Source organism: Lynx rufus, unplaced genomic scaffold (assembly GCF_022079265.1).
Source record: "Lynx rufus isolate CCGP_SWC_20201006 ecotype Redwood Valley unplaced genomic scaffold, mLynRuf1.p SCAF_19, whole genome shotgun sequence".
NCBI lineage: Eukaryota > Metazoa > Chordata > Mammalia > Carnivora > Felidae > Lynx > Lynx rufus.
This window is the reverse complement of record NW_025814833.1, coordinates 2,315,960-2,336,964: the sequence shown is the minus strand read 5'-3', so window position 1 is coordinate 2,336,964 and position 21,005 is coordinate 2,315,960. Positions and strand designations below refer to the sequence as shown.

At 36.1% G+C, this 21,005-nt stretch overlaps 1 protein-coding gene across 1 annotated transcript in view; it reads right to left on the bottom strand.

Moving 5' to 3' along the window:
• The window catches only part of IL1RAPL2 (interleukin 1 receptor accessory protein like 2), a 612,469-nt gene that overhangs the window by 9,444 nt on the left and 582,020 nt on the right, over positions 1-21,005 (bottom strand). The window contains exons 8-10 of the mRNA XM_047082151.1: positions 19,096-19,241; positions 9,901-10,044; positions 4,170-4,340 (exon numbers count right to left, since the gene is read on the bottom strand). Of these exons, the coding sequence (XP_046938107.1) occupies positions 4,170-4,340; positions 9,901-10,044; positions 19,096-19,241 (461 nt within the window). The remainder of the gene's footprint in view (positions 1-4,169; positions 4,341-9,900; positions 10,045-19,095; positions 19,242-21,005) is intronic.

The following is a 21,005-nucleotide window of genomic DNA, read 5'->3' as shown; positions in this document are numbered from 1 at the left end:
TTTCGTTCATAGAAAATTATTGTTGTAGATCAAGGATGATATTATGAAGTCTGCTTTTATAATCCTCAAAGGCCTCATTGCTAGTTTTTGGAGGAAGGTGTAGTCTTGGGTCAACATGTTTTAAATGAGATGTGAGGGACAAACATAGCTTATAATATTGTAACTAGTTCCCCGCCCCCCAGGAATGTGTCTATATTTATATAGCATAACCTGTTAAATCTGTACCAATGGCTGCAAATACAGACCACAGAAGCTTCTTTAATAACACACATACACCAAGTCCAAAATGTTCTACTCTGTCATTCATGTGTAAATCAAGTATATTATTCATATACTTCATCGACTTCCTGAAGGCGTGCTAAAAATGCCAAGGAAAAACTCGTTAATCGTGACATGGTGACTGCTCAGCCAGCTCTGAAATGTTGATGGAAAAAGAAAAATTGTCAAAGGGCCTTTTTAAGAACTTCTGCAGGTTACACTCGCGAATCAGAATTCAGAGAACATGAATTTCCTCATTCAGGAAGGAAGGATTAAAATCAAACACCCTCCAGTGGTTGCATCTAAAAACTGCATAGTTGTCCAAAATGGCTTACTTGTAAAAGGAGTCTTCCTGTGTACCACTGAGTACCCAGGATCCAAGTCCCTGCTCAGTCTGATGGTTGTATAATCTCAAAAAAAAAAAAAAAAAGATTTTCTATGGACTATAAAATGTCTGCCATCCTAGTGACTTTTTGGGTGTTTTTCTGTTAAGTTCTTTAAATGTCAGGGTATACTATGTGACAACTTCCTACTATCTTTTATTCAGTGTGCTATAGTCCCCAACTCAAATCTTGTAGTTTTGAGCTAGGAAATACAGCTTATATACACCTCACACTCTATGGTCAAGGAGGATGACCAGGCCTGTCTTTGATACACCAAAACAACTAATTAATTTGAATCAATTTATCCAAACAAATAGCTAAGTCAGTGAGGTGTAAAATATTCTACCACCTGTTTGGCTAAATTGACACAGCATGTTGATTCATTTGACCTGAGACATCACCAAAACAGACTATATGGGAGCATTAAGAAGACATAATTTGGGGATGCATCTCTTTCACCCTCATGGTGTTTGGGTCTGACTCTCACCTATACACAATAGCTTCTTCTTTACATAATAAGCCAAGTATCATTTACTGAATCTTAGGTAAAGTGGTTTTCCTGTGTTCCATGTTGTCCCATTTCCTTCTTTTTTTTTTTTAATTTTTTAACGTTTATTTATTTTGGAGACAGAGAGAGACAGAGCATGAATGGGGGAGGGTCAGAGAGACAAGGAGACACAGAACCTGAAACAGGCTCCAGGCTCTGAGCTGTCAGCACAGAGCCCGATGTGGGGGCTCGAACTCATGGACCGCGAGACCATGACCTGAGCCGAAGTCGGATGTTCAACCGACTGAGCCACCCAGGTGCCACCCCATTTCCCTTTCTAATGTGCACAATGGTGAAGCAATGTTTTCCAGTTCAGATGAAAGATAATCAATGTTGAAATATTCGGACATGAAGACTAACATTTTTCAGTCACTTGGTGGAGTTGATAAAGACTTCTTATTGTGGTGCTAACAATTTTGGAATGCAAGAAAACAGGCCAGCACCACACTAAATCCTATTGAAGATGACCTAACATAGAATATAAATTTAACTTTGGTAATGATATTACTTTAATACAATTAGGATATTATCACTCTAAAATTGATTTTGCAGAATTTCTACATTTAACAATATGTTTTTGGCAAAATAAAAAAAAATAATTTAATAAATTAAGCAAAAAATAGTAAAGAGATGTTTTTAATTTTTCATCCATCAACTCCTTATAGGTATTCTTTCTAATATCAAAACATAAAAGCAATATTCTCAGTAGCTTATTTAAGGACTGGGACTATTCCTATGAATTACTCATATTGTTTTTCTTTCGGTAGAAAGCTCCTGTTTAGATTTCACACTCGCCTTGTTAAAGAAAAATGCCTTTTAGATACTGTCATGCAAAAATTTAAACCCTTACTTATTTTAGTCTCATTGTTTCCTCCTGTCTTAAACACTGTCCAAACAAAATCAAAAAGCATCTATGACGCATCCAACGAGCTCAAATTTTCTACTAGATGATGAAAGGAATATGAGGATAAATGAAATACAGTCCCTGCCTTCATGGAACTTACAATCTTGCTGACTAGATAAGATATAAATAGATGGAAAAATATATAAAATAATAAAAGAATGTAAAGTATCACAGGAGTAAAAAATGTATACGTCAACAAGGGACTATGCATGGTGAACCCTAAGGCTGGAGACATTATTATGGACATTTCACAGAGGCAGTGATATGGAGAAGAGTAAATAGAATTTGTAAAGGTATAAAAGACTAACATGAACAAAAGCATTAAAGGGACACACAATGTATATCAAAAGCACAGTTTGGGTATAGTGAAAGGTATAAGTAGGGGTAATGGTAAGAGACAAGTTTAGGAGACCAATCTGGGCTAGCAACAGACTATGGAAGTGTTTAGCTAAGAGTTATGGATTTTATCCTATAGGAAATGGTGAACAAATTAACGTTGAATGTGGGAGTGACATGATCAAGGATTTATACCTATTAGTGGAAATGGATGAGAGGAAAAATAGGGAAGGCAGAGAGTAAACAACATTGTAGTAATGAGGTGATTAGGGCCTATACTAGAATAGCAGAGCTGAGAATGGAAAAGATCAATGGACACTGGATTTGGGAGAGAGATACAGAAGAATAAAAATGACTCAGAGGTATCAGCAGGTTCCTTGGGGTTCAGTCAATATGGAAGTGGTATCTCAAGTCATGAAGATGAAGAGAATTACAGAAAGAAAAGAGTGGAAGATCATGGGAAAGAGTTTGGAGAATTATTACATTTGTGGTTCAGGGAAGTAATGGAACAATAAATGTTGTCTTTCTTCCTTCCTATGCAACATGTAAGTGTGTATATTCATGTACACACAGAAACAGACATATATGCATTCTGAGAAAAGAGATAAACAACCAAAACTCAATAGTCTCCTGCCAGTTTAGTGTCCTTGGTGGACTGCTGATAATCTGAATAAATGTTATTGAGGAATAGCATGATCTAGCAGAGTGAGAACCAAAGTCAAACAGATTTAGGTTCGAATCCCAGCTCTATCATTTGCCAGCTATCTGATCTTGGATTTCTTTAACTTATTTTCTCATCTGTGAGATGAGGATAATAGTACCTGCTCTCTCTCCACATAGTGTTATTGTAAAGGTGAAATGAAATTATGTCAAGATATTTTACGTACTGTGAAGTAAGGAAAATGCAAGCTTTTTAATTTTGTTATTACATGTGTAAAAGTTACCATATTCTGATTTGTAGTCACATTTTAATCTCCCCCTCTCAAGGGTATTAATATAGACTCATACGCAAATGAATTCTAGCACTTTTATTTTCCCTCAATGGCATTTTAAGCTCTTCGAGGGCAAGGAACATATTTTTGGCTTTTCTGTATCCCCCTTACAGTTTAGACTGTACAGCACTCTGAACATTAACAGGAACTAAATATATATTTTTACTTGCACCTGAATTTATTCTAAAAGCTCAAATATAGCTTTCAATATGTAGCATGATATAAAAGTAGCATTCAAGCCCACATAGTCCAGCACTTCTTTAAAATAATTTGAATACACGGTGAAAGTGCTATACCCAATGGCCTCACATATCTTTTTTATGTGGATTTTTTTCTATAAATCTGGAAACGAGTAACAACACATAAATTCAGTTATTAGTAGCAATGAATGTAGGTATAAGTAGAAGCACAATGACAGAAGATCAGCTTTGGAACTGTAATGCTTTGAAAAGACTTTGACTTTTGGAAATTTTTTTAAGGATCATCATTTTCTCACAACACTAAGGCAATATAATAAAAAAAATACCATTAAAGCACAATTTAAAAACCATGCCTAAAATGTAAGTGAGAGTGCCTTTTAAAAATTTTGGGTGGTAGAATATCAGAACACTTTTGAATTTAATAAAATCTGTGAGAACAACTATCTAAATATTTGGCTCTGACATTTGAAGCTTCCATATAACTTCATAAAAGACACAAAGCTTTTTAAATACAAAACTTGAAAGTTTCAAGTACTTGAAAGTACTTACTTCCACTTGGAATCAGGTCCCTTTCTGGGATGAAGAGTTTATATCCATAGTGTTTTTCCAGGACATCTGGCAGTATTTCAAGAGCAAACTGTTCTTCTTCAAGATTGTCACAGTCTAAAGTATCTTGGTCCACTTTTGTGTAAGACAGATAGGCATCATATTCCTTGTTGTCTTAAATATGAAGAATAACAAGTGGGTTTTATGTATTAGCAGGTTCTCTTTAAGTACTAAAATTCTATAACCACTAACAGTCTAGAATAAGCCCTATAATTAGTGACTGTCATTAATAATTAGACAAAATAAGCCACATGCCATATTGTAAGAAATCTAGCACATTTCAACATAACATAGTCATGTGATATGAACTGAAACTGATATGTAATGGGAAACCTATAGTCAGGAAGAATAAGAGAGAATTATTTGTGACTTTTGGTGACTATACATCTTGTGATATTCAGTGATGTGTGAGTGATTAGCTCAGTGTGTCTGAATGCAGGACTAAATAGACCAAAGTCATGGATTTGAACTTTTTCTGTGCCAGCTGGCTTGGCTCTGTTACTTGGTCACAGACTATACCTCGTTTGCACAAATATGTGCAAGAGATCCAAGAGGGGCTGGGCCCTAGAGTGTGGAAGATCAAAATAATCCAGCCTCACTCCTGGAGACACTACTCACAACACATGCCATACTTCCAGTTGGTTAGTATCGTCATCTTCATATACAAAAAGCAGCTTATCACCAAATATTAGAGACAGCAGCTGGGTTTTATACAAGTGTATTGTCTGTTACTCTTGTTCAATCCATGGCCAAATAATTTGACACAAGCTTCCAAAAGAAGCCTTTGTTTCGAAATATACATCCTTCCAGTATTGCCAAATTAGGTTTTCCCTTCACACATTTAGTCAGGGAGTTAATTTTGCTTTGAGAAAGTATTTTTTCCTCCTTTGCTGTATTGGCTCAGAGCCAGCCTCTTCAAAGAGAATATGTAAAATGTTTAAATATTTTTCCTAAAAATTATTAATGAATATAGCTACTCAAGCTATTAGTCCCCATTGATTTTAGAAAGGCCACATTGGAAAAGTTACAGTGGCTTTCAAAATTCCCTCATTTATAGAAAATTATCTTTAAAAGTTAATGTAGTGAGCATAGACAAATGAAACTGTTAGTATTTATTAAACCTAGTTACTTGCAAATAATAATTTTAAATGATGGGAAAACATTTTAGGATTTGTTTCTAAACACATCGATATTTTCCATTAAAGCAGACCTGATTAGAATATAGGTAAAACTGACCAAAAGGTAATTTACAGAATGAAGCAGGCACTCATCTATACCATTAATGATTTAGTTCTACCTACTAAATGATAGGCATATAAAGAGATATAAATACCCTAGGGTAGAAGTAGGTGGAACCCCCTATCTAGAGATATTTGAGGCAGGATTATATTGTTCTAATTCTAGTAAGGTTCCAGTCTTCACCACTCCCACATGAAAGGAACTCTGGTTATTTATGTTATGATGGTGCCTGAAGCCAAAAGATTTTTCTTTAGCATGCCCTCTGGCTGGAAAAGGCTTCCGTAAACTTTGGTTGGGTTACTTGATTGCCAAGAAACAGATGCACATGAAGGACTGCACTGGATAGTTGAGATCATTTGGCTTACAAATGGGACACATTCCACTCTTATGCATAAAACACCACTTGGAAGTGAGAATGTTCATAAGCAATGCTAATGTAAGAACCTCCTGGTAGTCTCAGCACCTCTGCCCTTGTTCCAATCAAGCTCAGGATGCACCTGCAAGCCCTTGACTTTCTCCAGCTATAATTACTCACCTGGGACTTAGAGCTGCTGATGATACACAGCTGGAAGAATAAAATAGGCCAAAGGACAAACAGATCCATTCCTAGGAACAGAATGTATTTCATTGTTCTTAATGGATGGTGCTGCTTCCTCAAACTCCATAATGTCAGACTGCATTCTGGTTTCCTCTGACTTCAATAACTTTTCTACTTCACAAACCTCCCTAAATTCAACTACTTATCGATTCATTCAACAATGATTTGTTGAGCATCTACTATGAGCTAGACATCTGCAATGACTACCTGAGTCTTTGACCCATCTGACCAGGCCATTAGACTCATGCCTCCATTGCTTATCCTGATTAAGACTATTTGCCCTCCAGCCATGCCTAAACTCACATATTTCTCATCCTTACTCGCTTCACCTATACCCTAATATTGGTGATGCTACAGACTTTCTTCTAGAAAAATATTACTATATTTGCATATCCCAAATCAAGGTATGACAAAAAACATGGATGTCTTTGATGTGTGTTAACACCTAACATGTCTGGATAATAAATTTTACCTAACATTCTAGAAGCATATCATTCTTTGGAAAGTTGTTGTTTCTGGTTCTAGTCATGTCCCTTTAAGATGAGCTAAAGATATGGGGCGCCTGGGTGGCGCAGTCGGTTAAGCGTCCGACTTCAGCCAGGTCACGATCTCGCGGTCCGGGAGTTCGAGCCCCGCGTCAGGCTCTGGGCTGATGGCTCAGAGCCTGGAGCCTGTTTCCGATTCTGTGTCTCCCTCTCTCTCTGCCCCTCCCCCGTTCATGCTCTGTCTCTCTCTGTCCCAAAAATAAATAAACGTTGAAAAAAAAAATTTAAAAAAATAAAAAAAAAAAAAGATGAGCTAAAGATAAAGAGCTTATGGTGGCTGGACAGAACAGGAAGAGTGCTGTCAAAGCCACCATGTCAGATGTCCCAGAAGCTCTAGAATGCCAGCTAGTGAGCAAGCAGTGATGCAGATGCCACAGTTTACAAAAAATGCACTTCAGTATTATGCAGACAGCCAAGAAAACCTCATGAATAGCCACAGCTGTTGATCACAGAGAGAGCAAGATGGAAGAGCAAAATCAACAACATGATGCAAATAAGGTTAACAGGAAGGCCTGAAAATTGTTTTAAAACTGAATGGCAATTCCACAACACCACTTTGCTAGGCAAGGCTAATGAACCTTCCTTGTGTTAAATCATGTTGACTAAGCTCATCTAAGGAACCAGGAAATAGAGAACAATGCAGATGGCAGAGCATTATAAGAAAGAGGGCTTGCACAGTGATCACCATAGGTATGTTGTTTCTAATGAAGAGAGAAGTTATGAGAAAGGGAACCAAACTGTGGAAGAATTTTCCTGTTGTCATACCTGTCCTTCCCTGTTTTTAAATTTTAATCCTGTTCACCACCAGGAGGTCATTCCTGTTTACAATCCAGTTCTTCTGGGGCTATGCTAAACACAGTGCTAAATCTTTAGCTTCTAAAGTGCAAAGACTGTGTAACTTTGTTTATTATTATATCCCTAGTGCCTACTATACTATGTGTATTGATCCAGATGAAGAATATAAGTAAATATATCATAAATAATGCCTGCCACGTAGTACTTAATAAATATTTAATGACTGAACAACTCAAAGGTCAAATAAGTGAATTAGTCATTGTTTGATGGATTAAAATGAAATGAATTTTATAAAAAAAAGGCTAAGAAGTAAAAGTTTGTTGGATTGATTTTATTTTATAAAAATAAGGCATTTTTAAAGAACTTTCAGAAAATGCTACTATAGATATGAATCAAAGAGAAAACATGAAAAAAAAGTATATGGGTAAAACTAAGTTGTGTCCATAAGATGTCAGAATATTAAATAAAGAAATGAAAAATTCAGACGTTATCTAGCTGATATTGGGCATCATGAAACCGAGTATTTCTAAAAGAGCTTTAATATTCATTTATTCATCCTTACCACATACCTGTTGACTTTTTAGTATTCCATTCAGCTAGTACAGGTTGTGTATTTCAGGTCTAAGTTTCCATGTAGGACTATAAAATATTTGTATTGCCCTTCCTAATGAAAACTCTTGAAATCCCTTCCCCCCACATTCCATTTTTCCCCAAAAACAATTGATTTGGAATCAATACACAATTCTCTAACAGAAATGCTCTAGATTATTTGTTATCTTTGACCACATAGGCCACATTGGAGATATAGACACAAAATGGAATATTTTATCCCTGAAATGTCCTATGATGCTAGTATGAATTTAATCTTACAAATATTTACTACAGCTGATCAGTTAATCTGGATTATTGAGTATGGGTGATGAAAATAATTATTGCAGATTAACTTAATAAATTGTATCATCACTTACAGAGTATTGACAAATTGCTTATAATCATGACTCAAAACAAATTAATCACAGGAGTCTCCCTTTCATGTTCTTTCATACAGACAATGCATCTTTTACATTCCCAGTTGGATACTATAGCCCCTTGTTGGCACCTGGGAACCGGTGACTTTTTCCTTAGTAGCACAATTCATCTAGTTATTTTATGTGTGCAGGTAAGAAGTCATATTTTTCTATACTAATTGTTGTATATAGAAACTTAGTATAATTGACCACATTTTCATTTATATTGTTGGAGCATATAATTATGGTTGCAACAGGCCCTAATCTCTCACTTTGAAACTATGTCTGAATAAGGGTCTGTAATACTTCTAAATGGGCTGCTATGATAGGTAAACACACTCCTTTGATAAAGAGCATGCATATGTACGCATCAAACAGCATTTCTCTAATTTACTATAAAAACATAGTCATTTAAAATCCACTTATATTATTTACATAATAGAAACCATAGGACCAAAATCAAAGATTCCTCAAAAAAATTCCTTTTTACAGTTACCACTCTGCCCTTCTTTTATCACTATAAAGATAAACAAAATTATGAGCCCTTCTCCTCTGAGGTAAGACCATGATCTTAGCAAAACAAAACTTCTAACCTTCATTATTTCAACATAATGAAAACTAAAATTTAACCTTCCTTTTTAATGACTTACAAATGGACTTCTTTTTAATCTTGGCTTACCTAAGGATTCCGCACACATGTTTCTAAGACTTACAGTATTTCATCGGTGAGGGCTTTATGCATAAGGAGTGACATGTCATGATTTCTTATTGATATTGACTTGAAATATGGTAATTTATTCTCTTGAAAAATTAAATCATTTTCAAAGCTCAATACAATGCTTTATTGCTATTTAATTCATAAGATTTCCAAAGGACATAGATAGTAAACATAAAATTATAAGCTACATTCTGAACTTCAATCCATTGAGGTCCTCTGTGAAAATGGTTCTATAATCATCAAAAATATGTGGGTCCAGATGCACTGTGAGTTTTAAAAAGATAACATCCATAGCTTTTAATCTGTTTCCTAAATGATTTGTTTTTTCAATGCCAGGAATGGCTAAAAATGATCTGTACCTGCATTTGAATTTTATGGAGGAAAATAATGGAATTTATTCTTAATTTATTTCTTAGTAAGTGGAAGGGTTTTGACAGCAATTGTTTTAGCTCCTGATCAACTAATGTCTCCTTGTTAAACTGTTAATTTGTAAATAATGTCAAACATATAGAAAAATGACAAAAATAAAATAGTTTCAAAGAACATCAATATATTCTTTACCCAGATTCACCATTTGTTAATATTTCCTCCCCTTTGCTCTCTTTCTTGATAAATACATATTTTTTTTCTAAACTATTTGAGGGGTAACTTGCCTTAGTCATAGCCCTGTAACTCTAAGTATTTCATCACATATCTTCTAAGAATGGTGATATTCTCTTACATAATCACAAATCCATGCCTTTTAGAGTTTGAACAATAGGAGAGAGCCTACCATTGGTAGTTTCATCACCTCCAAAATGCTGTCGGTAGAAGAGCATTAATTCAATATTGTAGCATTTGTAGATGATCACAAGCAGTACAAGGAGAAGGAAGATTGCTCCCAGGCCTCCTGCAAGTTCAATTTTGTAGATTAAATCTGGAACCAACAGAGTAAACAGAAAATGGTAATTAAATCAGCAACATTTGGGATCTTTCCATATTTCTAGTCTGTAAGATGTACAGCCCATTCTGCTTCTTTTTCCAAAAGATTCTTGCTTAATACAGTATGTAGCTTTGTTCTTGACAGATATGTGTAAGTCAAATTTCATGAAATTAACTCTTTTCTAAAGAGTTGAGTAATTTTAGTGTTGAAAGTGATGAGTCTACCTGAAAAGGAATAGTCGCTCCCAATTTTTTTTGAGCACATCTAGATCTCACATATATATTTCTGTTTTAAGTGTATTTCAGGGAACTGTTAGAACTGCCTTTTTCTAAGTCTAGGGCCAATATTTTGTTGTTTCTGTTAAATTACCTTATTGATTTAGAAAGATTACCATCTAGTACTTCCCAAGCCACAGGCCCTATATTCTTCTACATGAGAACATCGTCACAAAATTATTCTCAAAATCAAATAAAATTGAACGATCTGGCAAGATTTAATTGTTTCATTTAACCCTAAGAACATAATCCAATAGAAGATAACCTGGGGAAATCAGTTTATCCATTTCCACTACTTATTTGAATAAATGACCATAATATGTATATGATATAATATGCCCAGTGGGGCTAAAAGAGAATGAGAAATCCAGGCTAATAACTTGGACTACTCAGCCAACAGTAGGCTACCTGATCGTAGCCCTCGGCTGCTTGAGTGGGGGACTTTTAGAATTCTAATAGCTAGAACAATTAAATCAACACATAATGGGAGGAGACATCATATATCCCAGACTCAGGAAATAGTGACTTACCTGTAGCTTAGTTAGTGATATTAACAAATGTAAGGTGTATCATAAAAAGAGGGGATAGTACCATGAAATTTAGAGATATGGGAAGTCAGAGGAGAATTTAGAATGTTAATTCATCAACGCCTAGAGGAGAAATGCTGAATCTGAAAGACACCAGACCAGAGACATATTTTCCCTTATGGAACAAGGACATTCATTGGTCTTAACATAATATAGATAAATTTGCCTAAAAGATTAGCTAACCTCCCCCTTATCTAAATCTGTAATTACCAAGTGCCTTTTTTTTATTACCAATTCTGCTTACTATGTTACTAGATACTGGAAAAGACAGTGACATTCTAGTTTGCACACAAATTGTTTATGAGTTTGGTTGACAGCAATCAGCATCCCTGGATGGGTTAATTCTGGAACACTGTCAAAATCAAATTTCTGGCCATGACAGACAGCCACTCCTGAAGATCCCTTGACAACCAGGTTGTCAGCCTTTCCCTGGGGATGTCCTTTGTTTCTATATAGGCTTATTGCTTAAAATAAATTAGTCAGGGGGCGCCTGGGTGGCTTAGTCGGTTAAGCGTCTGACCTCGGCTCAGGTCATGATCTCATGGTTCGTGAGTTCGAGACCCTCATTGGGCTCTGTGCTGACAGCTCAGAGCCCGGAGCCTGCTTTGGATTCTGTGTCTCCCTCTCTCTCTACCCCTGCCCCACTCGCGCTCTGTCTTTCTCTCAAAAATAAATAAACATTAAAGAAAGAAAAAAAAAGAAGATTAAGATTAAGGAAAAAAATAAACATATATAATAGCTACTACATATACATATATATGTGTATATATATATGTATATATACATATGTATATATGTGTATATATGTATATAATAAATACTACATATACATATATGTGTGTGTGTGTATATGTGTGTGTATATATATATATATATATATATAACAGATACTACAAGTAATATATATTATAAATAAAATTTTTAACCAGTCTATTAATCTATTCTCTAAGTTAACTTTTTGGGACAAGAATCCTTTAGGAAAAATTTGTAGATGAAGAATATGAGACTTGGTAGTTGAATTCACTTACTCAAGGTCATACACCTAAGAATTGGCCAAGATCAGACTTGAGCCCAGATATCCTAATTTCAAATTCAAGACTTTTTATTCCATCACAGTTTTATAAGCTTCAGCCTGGAAATTGACAAAGGAGAGCCTTTTCCCTTTTGCTCTATAGAGTTGTTAGTAGTGCTTCATGAGAACATGTGACTTGCAGTGAATTTTGGTTTCTTATGCCCTTTTAATTCCAAGGAAATAACCTGAAATACAATTCACCAGGCAGCATGAAAGGACTGAGTATATCTCTGGCACTTCACTGAAGGGTACTGAAGAATCCTATAGCTGTATCAGAGAGGAAAGAGGGGCTCCCTAGAGTCCATAATATGAAGAAAAGTTTTAGGTTTCATGGGGGGAGAGGGAATTTGGTCTTGGAAAGGAAGTGGAGGGAAAGAAGAGATAGTGGAAGACAGAGACAGTATGGCCCACCGGGAAAGTCACTGAGTGAAAAAGAAGAAGCATAAATAAATGTCACTCTTTTTCAGTAAGGAGATGAAGTAATGATGGAAAAGGGAAGGGAGTGGGGCTGCTGTGAGAGACAAAATATGTTAATAAGAATTATTATGAGGGGAACCATAATGAGTACGGATAGGGAATTGGAATCTATCTCTGTCCTGCCTGCTGCAAGAGGTAGTCATTTTGAAAATTAAGCCCCAAAATTTCAGGTAAAAAAATCCTACCACACATTAGCTCTGCCTCCTGCCCTCTATGTGTAGCTCCCCAGGAGCCATTGCCTGCCTCTATATGGGTGGTAAGACAGGCTTGCTTATGAGACCTGTGTGGGGCTACAAATATCAAAATCTTTGCTGATTTTCCCACCATCTTACATAAGTTGTGCATTCTTAACAACCAGTGTTAAATGGACAGATCAATATGATTTTTTTTTTGTTACTCAGGAAACTGACTTTTCTTTCATCTTAGGACATTGATTGACTTGATGCAACATTTTTTTCCTGCTGTAAAATGTTCATTTTATGTTGTAAATATTTTGGACTCTTTCTCTTTCCATATCTCTCTGTCTCTTCTCTCTCTCTCTCTCTCTCTCTGTGTCTCTCTCTGGTCAGAATAGATTTCAACTGTTTTAAAAGTCACCAAATGGGAACTTTTTCAGCAATTTCTATGTTAAATACAAAGTAGAGTTGTTATTAGGTAGATGGAAACTTCAGCAGTAGGAAAAATTTGTGCTCTCAAGTAGTAGGCACATTTTTCAGCAGTACATTTATGGAAGAAAACCATGGTGTGAAAAGTACTTTTGTGGTTTGGGGGTCCATTTTATAAAATGTCTTTGAAAGATATTACCTAATGATGGCTGTTTATGTTTAAAACTGTGCACCAAGTCTCTGAGACTCAACCAGTATTCTTTCATTGAACCCAGGCAGAGCCATTAAAAAGGAAACATGCATCCTATAATCAGAGGGCAAAATTGCCATCACCAAGATGATGCTTGGCTTTTCTTTTGTCTTCTGTTTTCAACTGCCATTTTCCATCTCAGCACGGCCTGTGCTTCTAGAGACATTTCCTGAGAAGGTGAAAGCCATTTTATTTGCACTGTGACTTATATACACATCACAAATACAGTGATAGCCGTAACAGCAAATATTTATGGGATTATAACTTTTTGTAGGCACTCAAAGTACAAGTGTAGTTCTTTTTAACCTTCTTAGTTTGAACCCAATGGTTTCTTCACTTTGAACCTGAAGATCAGCATCATAGAGTGAGACAAATAGCAGCTGAAGTCAAGGGAGTAGAGAGCGAAGACTGGAAATGTTTTTAGCTAGCTCATAAGTTGGGAAGCAGGTTAGGAGATCCCACCTGAGGGTTTCTTTACAGGTTGGGGGTTCAGGGTGGGGCTGTAGCACTGGGAATGAGAAGAGAGGGATTCAGTGATATGTTCCGGTTTGTAGGAAAGGCAGTATGTGCAGAGAAGAAACAATTACCAGAATTTCCTTAGCATAAATTCAGTCATGGTACACACACACTCACTCACACACACACACACACACACACACACACTAGACTACTTACTGATATTTTAGTTATAATTGTTGATAGTTCATCAGAGAGTGAGAAAGTGGTAGGTGCAGGTAAAAGATGCATAGATAAGGATGTCTTGCTCTGAGAAAGCCTGACCCTGTTAATTGGATATATTAGACATGAGTTTTCATATTACGAAAGGCCTTTTCACAGTAAGGATTCATCAAATGCTTCTTCATTATTATCACTTAGGGCTTTTTCAATATTTGACTCATAGCTCATCAGTAAGTTGTTCCATTAACAAACATCATACTCATATTCTGGGTGAAAACACTGCAGCCACTGAGGCCAGGCTATGCTGTGATAAAACCCGAAATGTTTAACTCCAAAGGAAACATCTTAAGTTTTGCAAGACAAGCCAGAGCTCAGTCTGATAAAAAAGGTTGGAGCAGGGCCATAGGGCTTCTCCCTCTTTTCTGGAGCTCTACCATATTGTTGAGAGCTCCTAAGGAAAATAGAATAAGAGAAGATGAACTGCATCCTTTTGCAAAGCACAGTGAAAAAATTTAACTGCTACCTAAAACAGGGAGTGCACACTGGTATAACATGACTCCCCAAAAGGTTTTGTTGTTCCACATGTTTCCAAACAATGGACACCAATATTTAAAACTCAAAAGATTTCATACCTAGTCACTCAACTTCACTTGAAAACTCAGAAATTCTCTTATCCTTGAGTTTACATTTCAGCAAACATGGCATAATCTACTAGAAAAGAGTAGTGACTGCCCCATTAAAGTGAGGCATGTTTTCTCTATCCTGTGTTTTTTTTTCTCTAAGATCCAACCTCTTAAAAAAAAGTTTACTATCTGCCTGGCCCCTGAGGTCTTAAAGTTTTTAACCTCCAATCTGGAAAGTAAATGTCTTTTAAAAGAGACATGCATTTAGATAGCCCAGGGCAGACACTAGTCAAGAGAAAATCACAGATAAATCCTCTCTTTACCAATCCCTGTTATCTATCCCCACCCTATTGCTCTGGCCCTCTAGGAGGAGCATTTTCACTCAGCAAATATTTTTGAGCACTTACTATGTTCTATGCACTAGGGATACAGCAGTACATAAGACAGAAAAAGTTCCTGTTCTCGTGGAGTTTACATTTTAGTGGTGAGGGGGGAAGATAAGAAGAAAACAAATATGTAATAAGATATTAAATAGTAATAAGTACAATAAACATAAATAGAGCCAAGAAAGAGAAAAAAAAGTGATGGATAGTTCAATGAATGATTAGATCAAGAAAATATGGCATAAATATATATGATGGAATATTATTTCACCTTAAAAAAGGAGGAAAATCCTATCATTTAGTACAACATGGATGAACCTGGAGGTTCATTATACTAAGTGAAGTAAGCCAGAGAGAGAAAGGTAAATACTATACTGCATGGTATCACTTATATATTGAATCTAAAACAAAACAAAACGGAACAAAACAAAACAAAACCTGAAATCATAGTAGAAGAGAGTACAAAAATGGTTGTCAGGGGTCTGGGCTAGAGGAGGAAATAGGGAGAAGTTGATAAAAGGGTACAAACTTTCAGTTGTAAAATGAATAAGGTCTGAGTATCTAATGTAGTTGATAACATTGTATTGTATAATTGAAACTTTCTAAGAGGAACTTACATGTTCTCACCAAAAGAAAAAAAAGGAAGGTAAATATGTAAGGTGATACATATGTTAATTAATTAACTCAATAGAAGGAATCCTTTCACAATGTATATGTATATCAAATCATCCTGTTGTATACTTTAAATCTCTTATAATTTTATTTCTCAATTTTACTTCAGTAAGGCTTAAAATGTTTAAACAAGAAACTTCAGATACCTTTATACCTTGGTCATCACAGACAAAGGGAAGGCAGAGAAACTGAAACAGTGCCTGCCCTCAGATTTGGCAGTGAAAGAGATGAAATGGACCTGACACACTGATTTAAACTGTATTAAAATGTTTAATATTCTAAACCCCCCCCCCAAAAAAAAAGAAAGAAAGTGATGGGTAGTGTGTCCAGGGAAGGCTATTGAGCAGGTAATATTTAAGCAGAGCCCTGTATGAAAAAAGTGAGTGAATCATAGGAACAGCTCGGGGAAGAGTGTTCCAGACCCAGGAATTAGTAAGTGCAAAGACTATCAAATAGGACTATGCTTGGTGAGCACAAGAAATAGAAAAGAAGCTAGTGTGTGTGATGTTTGAGGCAAATAGGCAGATTGTGGTAGAAAACTGGATCAGAAATCACAATAGATTGTCATGCATTGTAGGCCATAGTGTAGATTTGGGATTTCATTTTAAGTGTAATGGAGAGGGTTCTATAATTGGAGGGTTCTGATTAGAGGAATAATATGCTCTAAGTTATATATGAAAAGGATCATTCTGTCTGGCTGCTGTGATGAGCACAGACTGCAAGGCACAAGAAAGAAGCAGGGAGGCCAGTTAGGAGGCCATTGCAGTGAGCCAGGCAATTGATGCTGGTGGTTCAGACCAGGGTCATTAACAGTGAATGTGGGGGAAAGACATCAGAGTCTGGACGTGTTTTGAAAGTAGAGCCATGGGATTTGGTGGTGGACTAGATATAGCATGTGAGTAGAGAAAAGAAAAAGTCAAGGATGACTCCTAGGATTTTGGCCTGAGCAACTGGAAGGATGGTGATGGAGATGGAGAAGGCAACTGGAGGATCAGGTTTATAGGATGGAGAAAGCAAAATTCTTGTTTGGGACAAATGAAGCTTGATATGCCTACTAGATACATCCACTAGTGGAGTTTTTGAGTAGCTGTTGAATAGGCAGTTAGGTATACAATTCTGGAGTTTAGGAAAGATGACCAGGCTAGATATATAAATTTAGGAATTGTCAGCATATATGCAATAAGCAAAACCATGAGATAGAGATGGAATGAAATCATCTAGGAAGTGAATGAGAAGAGGTGACCTGAACTCTGGGGAACTCTAATATATGGAGATGAGAAAGATGAGAATTAATATTCTTAGTTATTCATGCTTTAGACATGTTTCCTTGAGGAAGCCATGAGAGGTAGCAATTTTACAGTGTGCCTTGGTTTCTACTGTCAGATTATTAGAAATTTTAAGGGGTGTTAGTGGTTGTTTTACTTATTAAATAGAAATAAATTTATTTTTAAACTCAGATAAGGCTATTTCTATCCCTGCTGACTGAATGATAGTAACCCTGCTACCGCCATTGTTTTCCTCATAGCAGTAACACTTGTGCAATTTTTTAAGTTTTTTTTTTTAATTTTTAAAATGTTTATTCATTTTTGAGAGACAGACACAGAACATGAGAGGGGGAGGAGCCGAGAAAGAGACACAGAACTCAAAGCAGTTTCCAGGCTCCAAGCTGTCAGCACACAGCCCAATGTGGGGCTCAAACTCATGAACCCTGAGACCATGACCTGAGCTGAAGTCAGACTCTCAACCAACTGAGCCACCCAGGTGCCCCAAATTTTTTGTTTAATGTTTAATATTTACCTTTCTTCGTACCCTTCCAGACTTGGGGATGTCTATTTTATTCATCATTCTATTTCCCAGTACTTAGCACAATACTTGCTATACATGATCTTCAATAATAATAGATAACCTTATTCATTCATTAATGAGACAGGTTCTAAGTACTAATTAGTGGCCAGACATTGCCCAATTTTCTGAAGATACAGAGGTGTTGCAAACCCTGGGTTGGATGATCTCTGAGCCTAAAATAAGACTGGAATGAGCAGGAATAAAGTGATCTTTGCCATAAGGTATCTGGACATGATCAATGTCTGCCCTTTATGTAGGTGGACTTATGTGGTTGCCTAGTGCACAGGAGAAGTAATTCAAGTTCTGTATAATAACAAACACTGAGTGTGGTATATTTTACTACATAATTATCATTTGAGTCTCAAAGTGCCTCTACAATGTAGATATTATTATCCCTGTTTTACAAATGAGAAAACTGAGGTTCAGGGTATTTAATCAGACAAGTTAGTCCTGCTGAATCAATGGCTGAACAAGGATCTGCTCAACCAGGGTTTCCTGATTTTACTTTCCATATTACACTCCTTTACACAAAAAATAAAAAATAAAATAAACAACAACAACAACAACAACAACTCCCTTATTTTAAGATGGAATCAAGTCCAACTGAATAAGAAATGGTACTAGAGAGATAAAAGCATTATTCTCAGAATAATGACATTTTCTTGCTTCTCCTAGAACTGCTGGTCAAGGTCAAGTATTAGGGTTGGCAGGAAAACAGAAATTCCATCTTGGTTAAAAGGTACAACTAGTGACCTTGTTGACTGAATGTGTTCTATTGCTCTATAGCCTAGACAACAAAAACATTGATTGAGAACATTTGTTCTGTTACATTTACAAAAACCTTTGCCAGATGCATACATACAGAAATATTTAGCCTTTTGCAGTAATCAAGAGTTGTGACAGAATAAGAGCCAATCTCAGAAGCTGCTTCAGCTGCTGGGATTGTTGTTCCTATATTTGCGTTTATCTCCTTTATTTATAAATTTACTTTCTTTGCCCGTTATATACAATTTCCACGCCATCCAAAAATAAAGTTAGAAAGGGGTTTCCATAAATGCCAAATTATTTTTAAAATATATGTACCTATCAAAGGCCTCTTAATACCAGGTCATATCATGACATATTATTTATAATGTTTATTATGACAATTATAAGAATATTATGATACTCTTTATTATTTCTATTTTAGTCAGGGAATAAAAAAGTGGCTTTGTTTCTCATTCAATAATAAAATCCCTAGTTTTTCATTTAAGCAATATAAGATGGTGAAATATAGAGAAAAATTTGAATGCCAATACGTATTAAATTTTATGTAATACTTATAACTAAGGTACATTTTATTTCACTGAATTTAACACATAACAATATTTCATTTTTTAAATCTATTTCCTAATGGTATAGAAGATTATAGGCATTTTATGCTACTATCCATAGCGATAGAGATATTTTTCCTTAAAAAGACAAAATGCTTAATAGAAATTTGTGCTAAATGATAAAATAAGGCCAGTAAGCATATTTAACTTCAATAGTTACTTGGTAGCTAAACAAACCATAGTAATAGTTAAAAAAAATAAATACCCTTTTTACGCAGCAGAACACTGGCATGTTTCCGTCCATTTCGGTTTTCCACATGGCAGGTATAATTTGCCAGGTCAGCCTCCACCACTGAATCAAAGATGAGTGCCAACTCAACTTCTTTTTCTCCAAGATGCTCTTTGAGGAGCCTGAAATAAAGACAGTATTCTTGGTTGAATTCGTCTGATATGGGGAGAGACCAGTCATGCAAAAATTGCAGATGATTACATAGCTCACAAAGTCTCCATTGGGTATGGCAAATGTTGACTGGGTATTATGTATGGAACCTTCAAAAAGAAAACACAATGGGGCGCCTGGGTGGCTCAGTAGGTTAAGCGTCTGACTTCACCTCTGGTCATGATCTCACAGTTCATGAGTCTGAGCCCCGTCAGGCTACATGCTGTCGGTCCAGAGCCTGGAGCCTACTCAGATTCTGTGCCTCCTTCTCTCTCCACCTCTCTCTCTCTCAAAAAATGAATAAACATTAACAAAAACTAAAAAAAAAGAAAACACAAAAAGTGACTCTTGATGTGAAGATCAGATGGAAAAGGAAAGAAGTGAGGAATTCACTTAGCAAAAAGAAATATTACCATGCCAGTAGGCTTTGATAAACAAGCCAACATGATTTGTGTAGCAAAAAGGAGGAAACACTGGGCTCCACGTTCTAAGCTGAACTTATGAAAACAAATTAGATTTTTGTACCATGGCATGAAGGGAAAAAATTGATAGGTGTAGTGTTTGCGTTTGAGGTTAGTTTTGACAACAGGGGGTAAGAAAGTAAAGAAGTGAGCTTTAAAAATGGTTGCCTTATAGGAAGTAAACTGAAAGTGGTTACTGGCCTTCTATCCCCGAATAACCATGAGAAGTTTGTTTTCCACTTTTCTCCTGCATTTGTGTAATACAGGCATGTGCCCTGTGCCTTAATCTGTCAATGATCCTAGCCCACTGCCATGGTCCTGCCTTTTCCAGACACTGTTTCCCTCTTTCTCCCTTCGCCCCTCACAGGAAGAACCCTGCCCTGTATGACATTTTCTCATAGTCCTGCTTTTTGCTTTCTCAAGTGAGTTTGCAAAGGGCCTTGAATGGCCACGAGTAAGTGTTCTTTACAGAGGAACTGAGTTGCCAGGAACCTTTCCTAAGGAGTGTGCCTCTTGTTTCTTTGGAAAGTTATATTCTCACCAATGGTCAGCTGCCTCCTGAATGAAGTGATAGTGGGCACCCTGCTGTCTTTTCTGTCTCCTGCCTTTGACCAAAGAAAACAAGTCTACATGGTGGCAATCCTGCCCTTAAGTTCTGGGGTGAATTTCTTAAATACATGTTTTTGCAAGATAGAAAATTGGAGCACTGGAGTTAATTCTCCTTTTTGGACACTTGGTTATGAATGCAAAGAAAATGCTCTGATTTGCCGGCATTTAGCATAAAGCTGGAAAAGACAACTATGTTCAGGGAAAACCGGGTTCTACATGCAGGCCTCAAATTTATAAGCTCAAGCTGGATCCTTACAAAGTCATTAAGTCAATGTGCCTTAAATTAACTCAGCTTTAAGTTGGGAAAAATACCTACCATACTCAACTTTGTTGTGAGGGTAAAATAGGTTAAAGTAATTGAAAGAGTGAATAGCACTATACACATGCAAAGGAATGTTATTAAACATCAACATTTCATTATCAAAGGCAGATCATTTACATTTGGGCTCCTACAAAAATATTTATATTTATACTATATTAATATATTTAAATATTTAATAATTTAATATATTTAAATATTTATATATTAATATATTAAGATATTTAAAATTCAGTTGGCTTAATCTCTTCTGGTTCCCCTTTGAGAGAAAGAAGGGCTTAAAGTTGGGTTGGTGGAAGAGAGTTCCTGGAAACTAAGAGTCTCCCATACTGAAATATGAAGCTCAG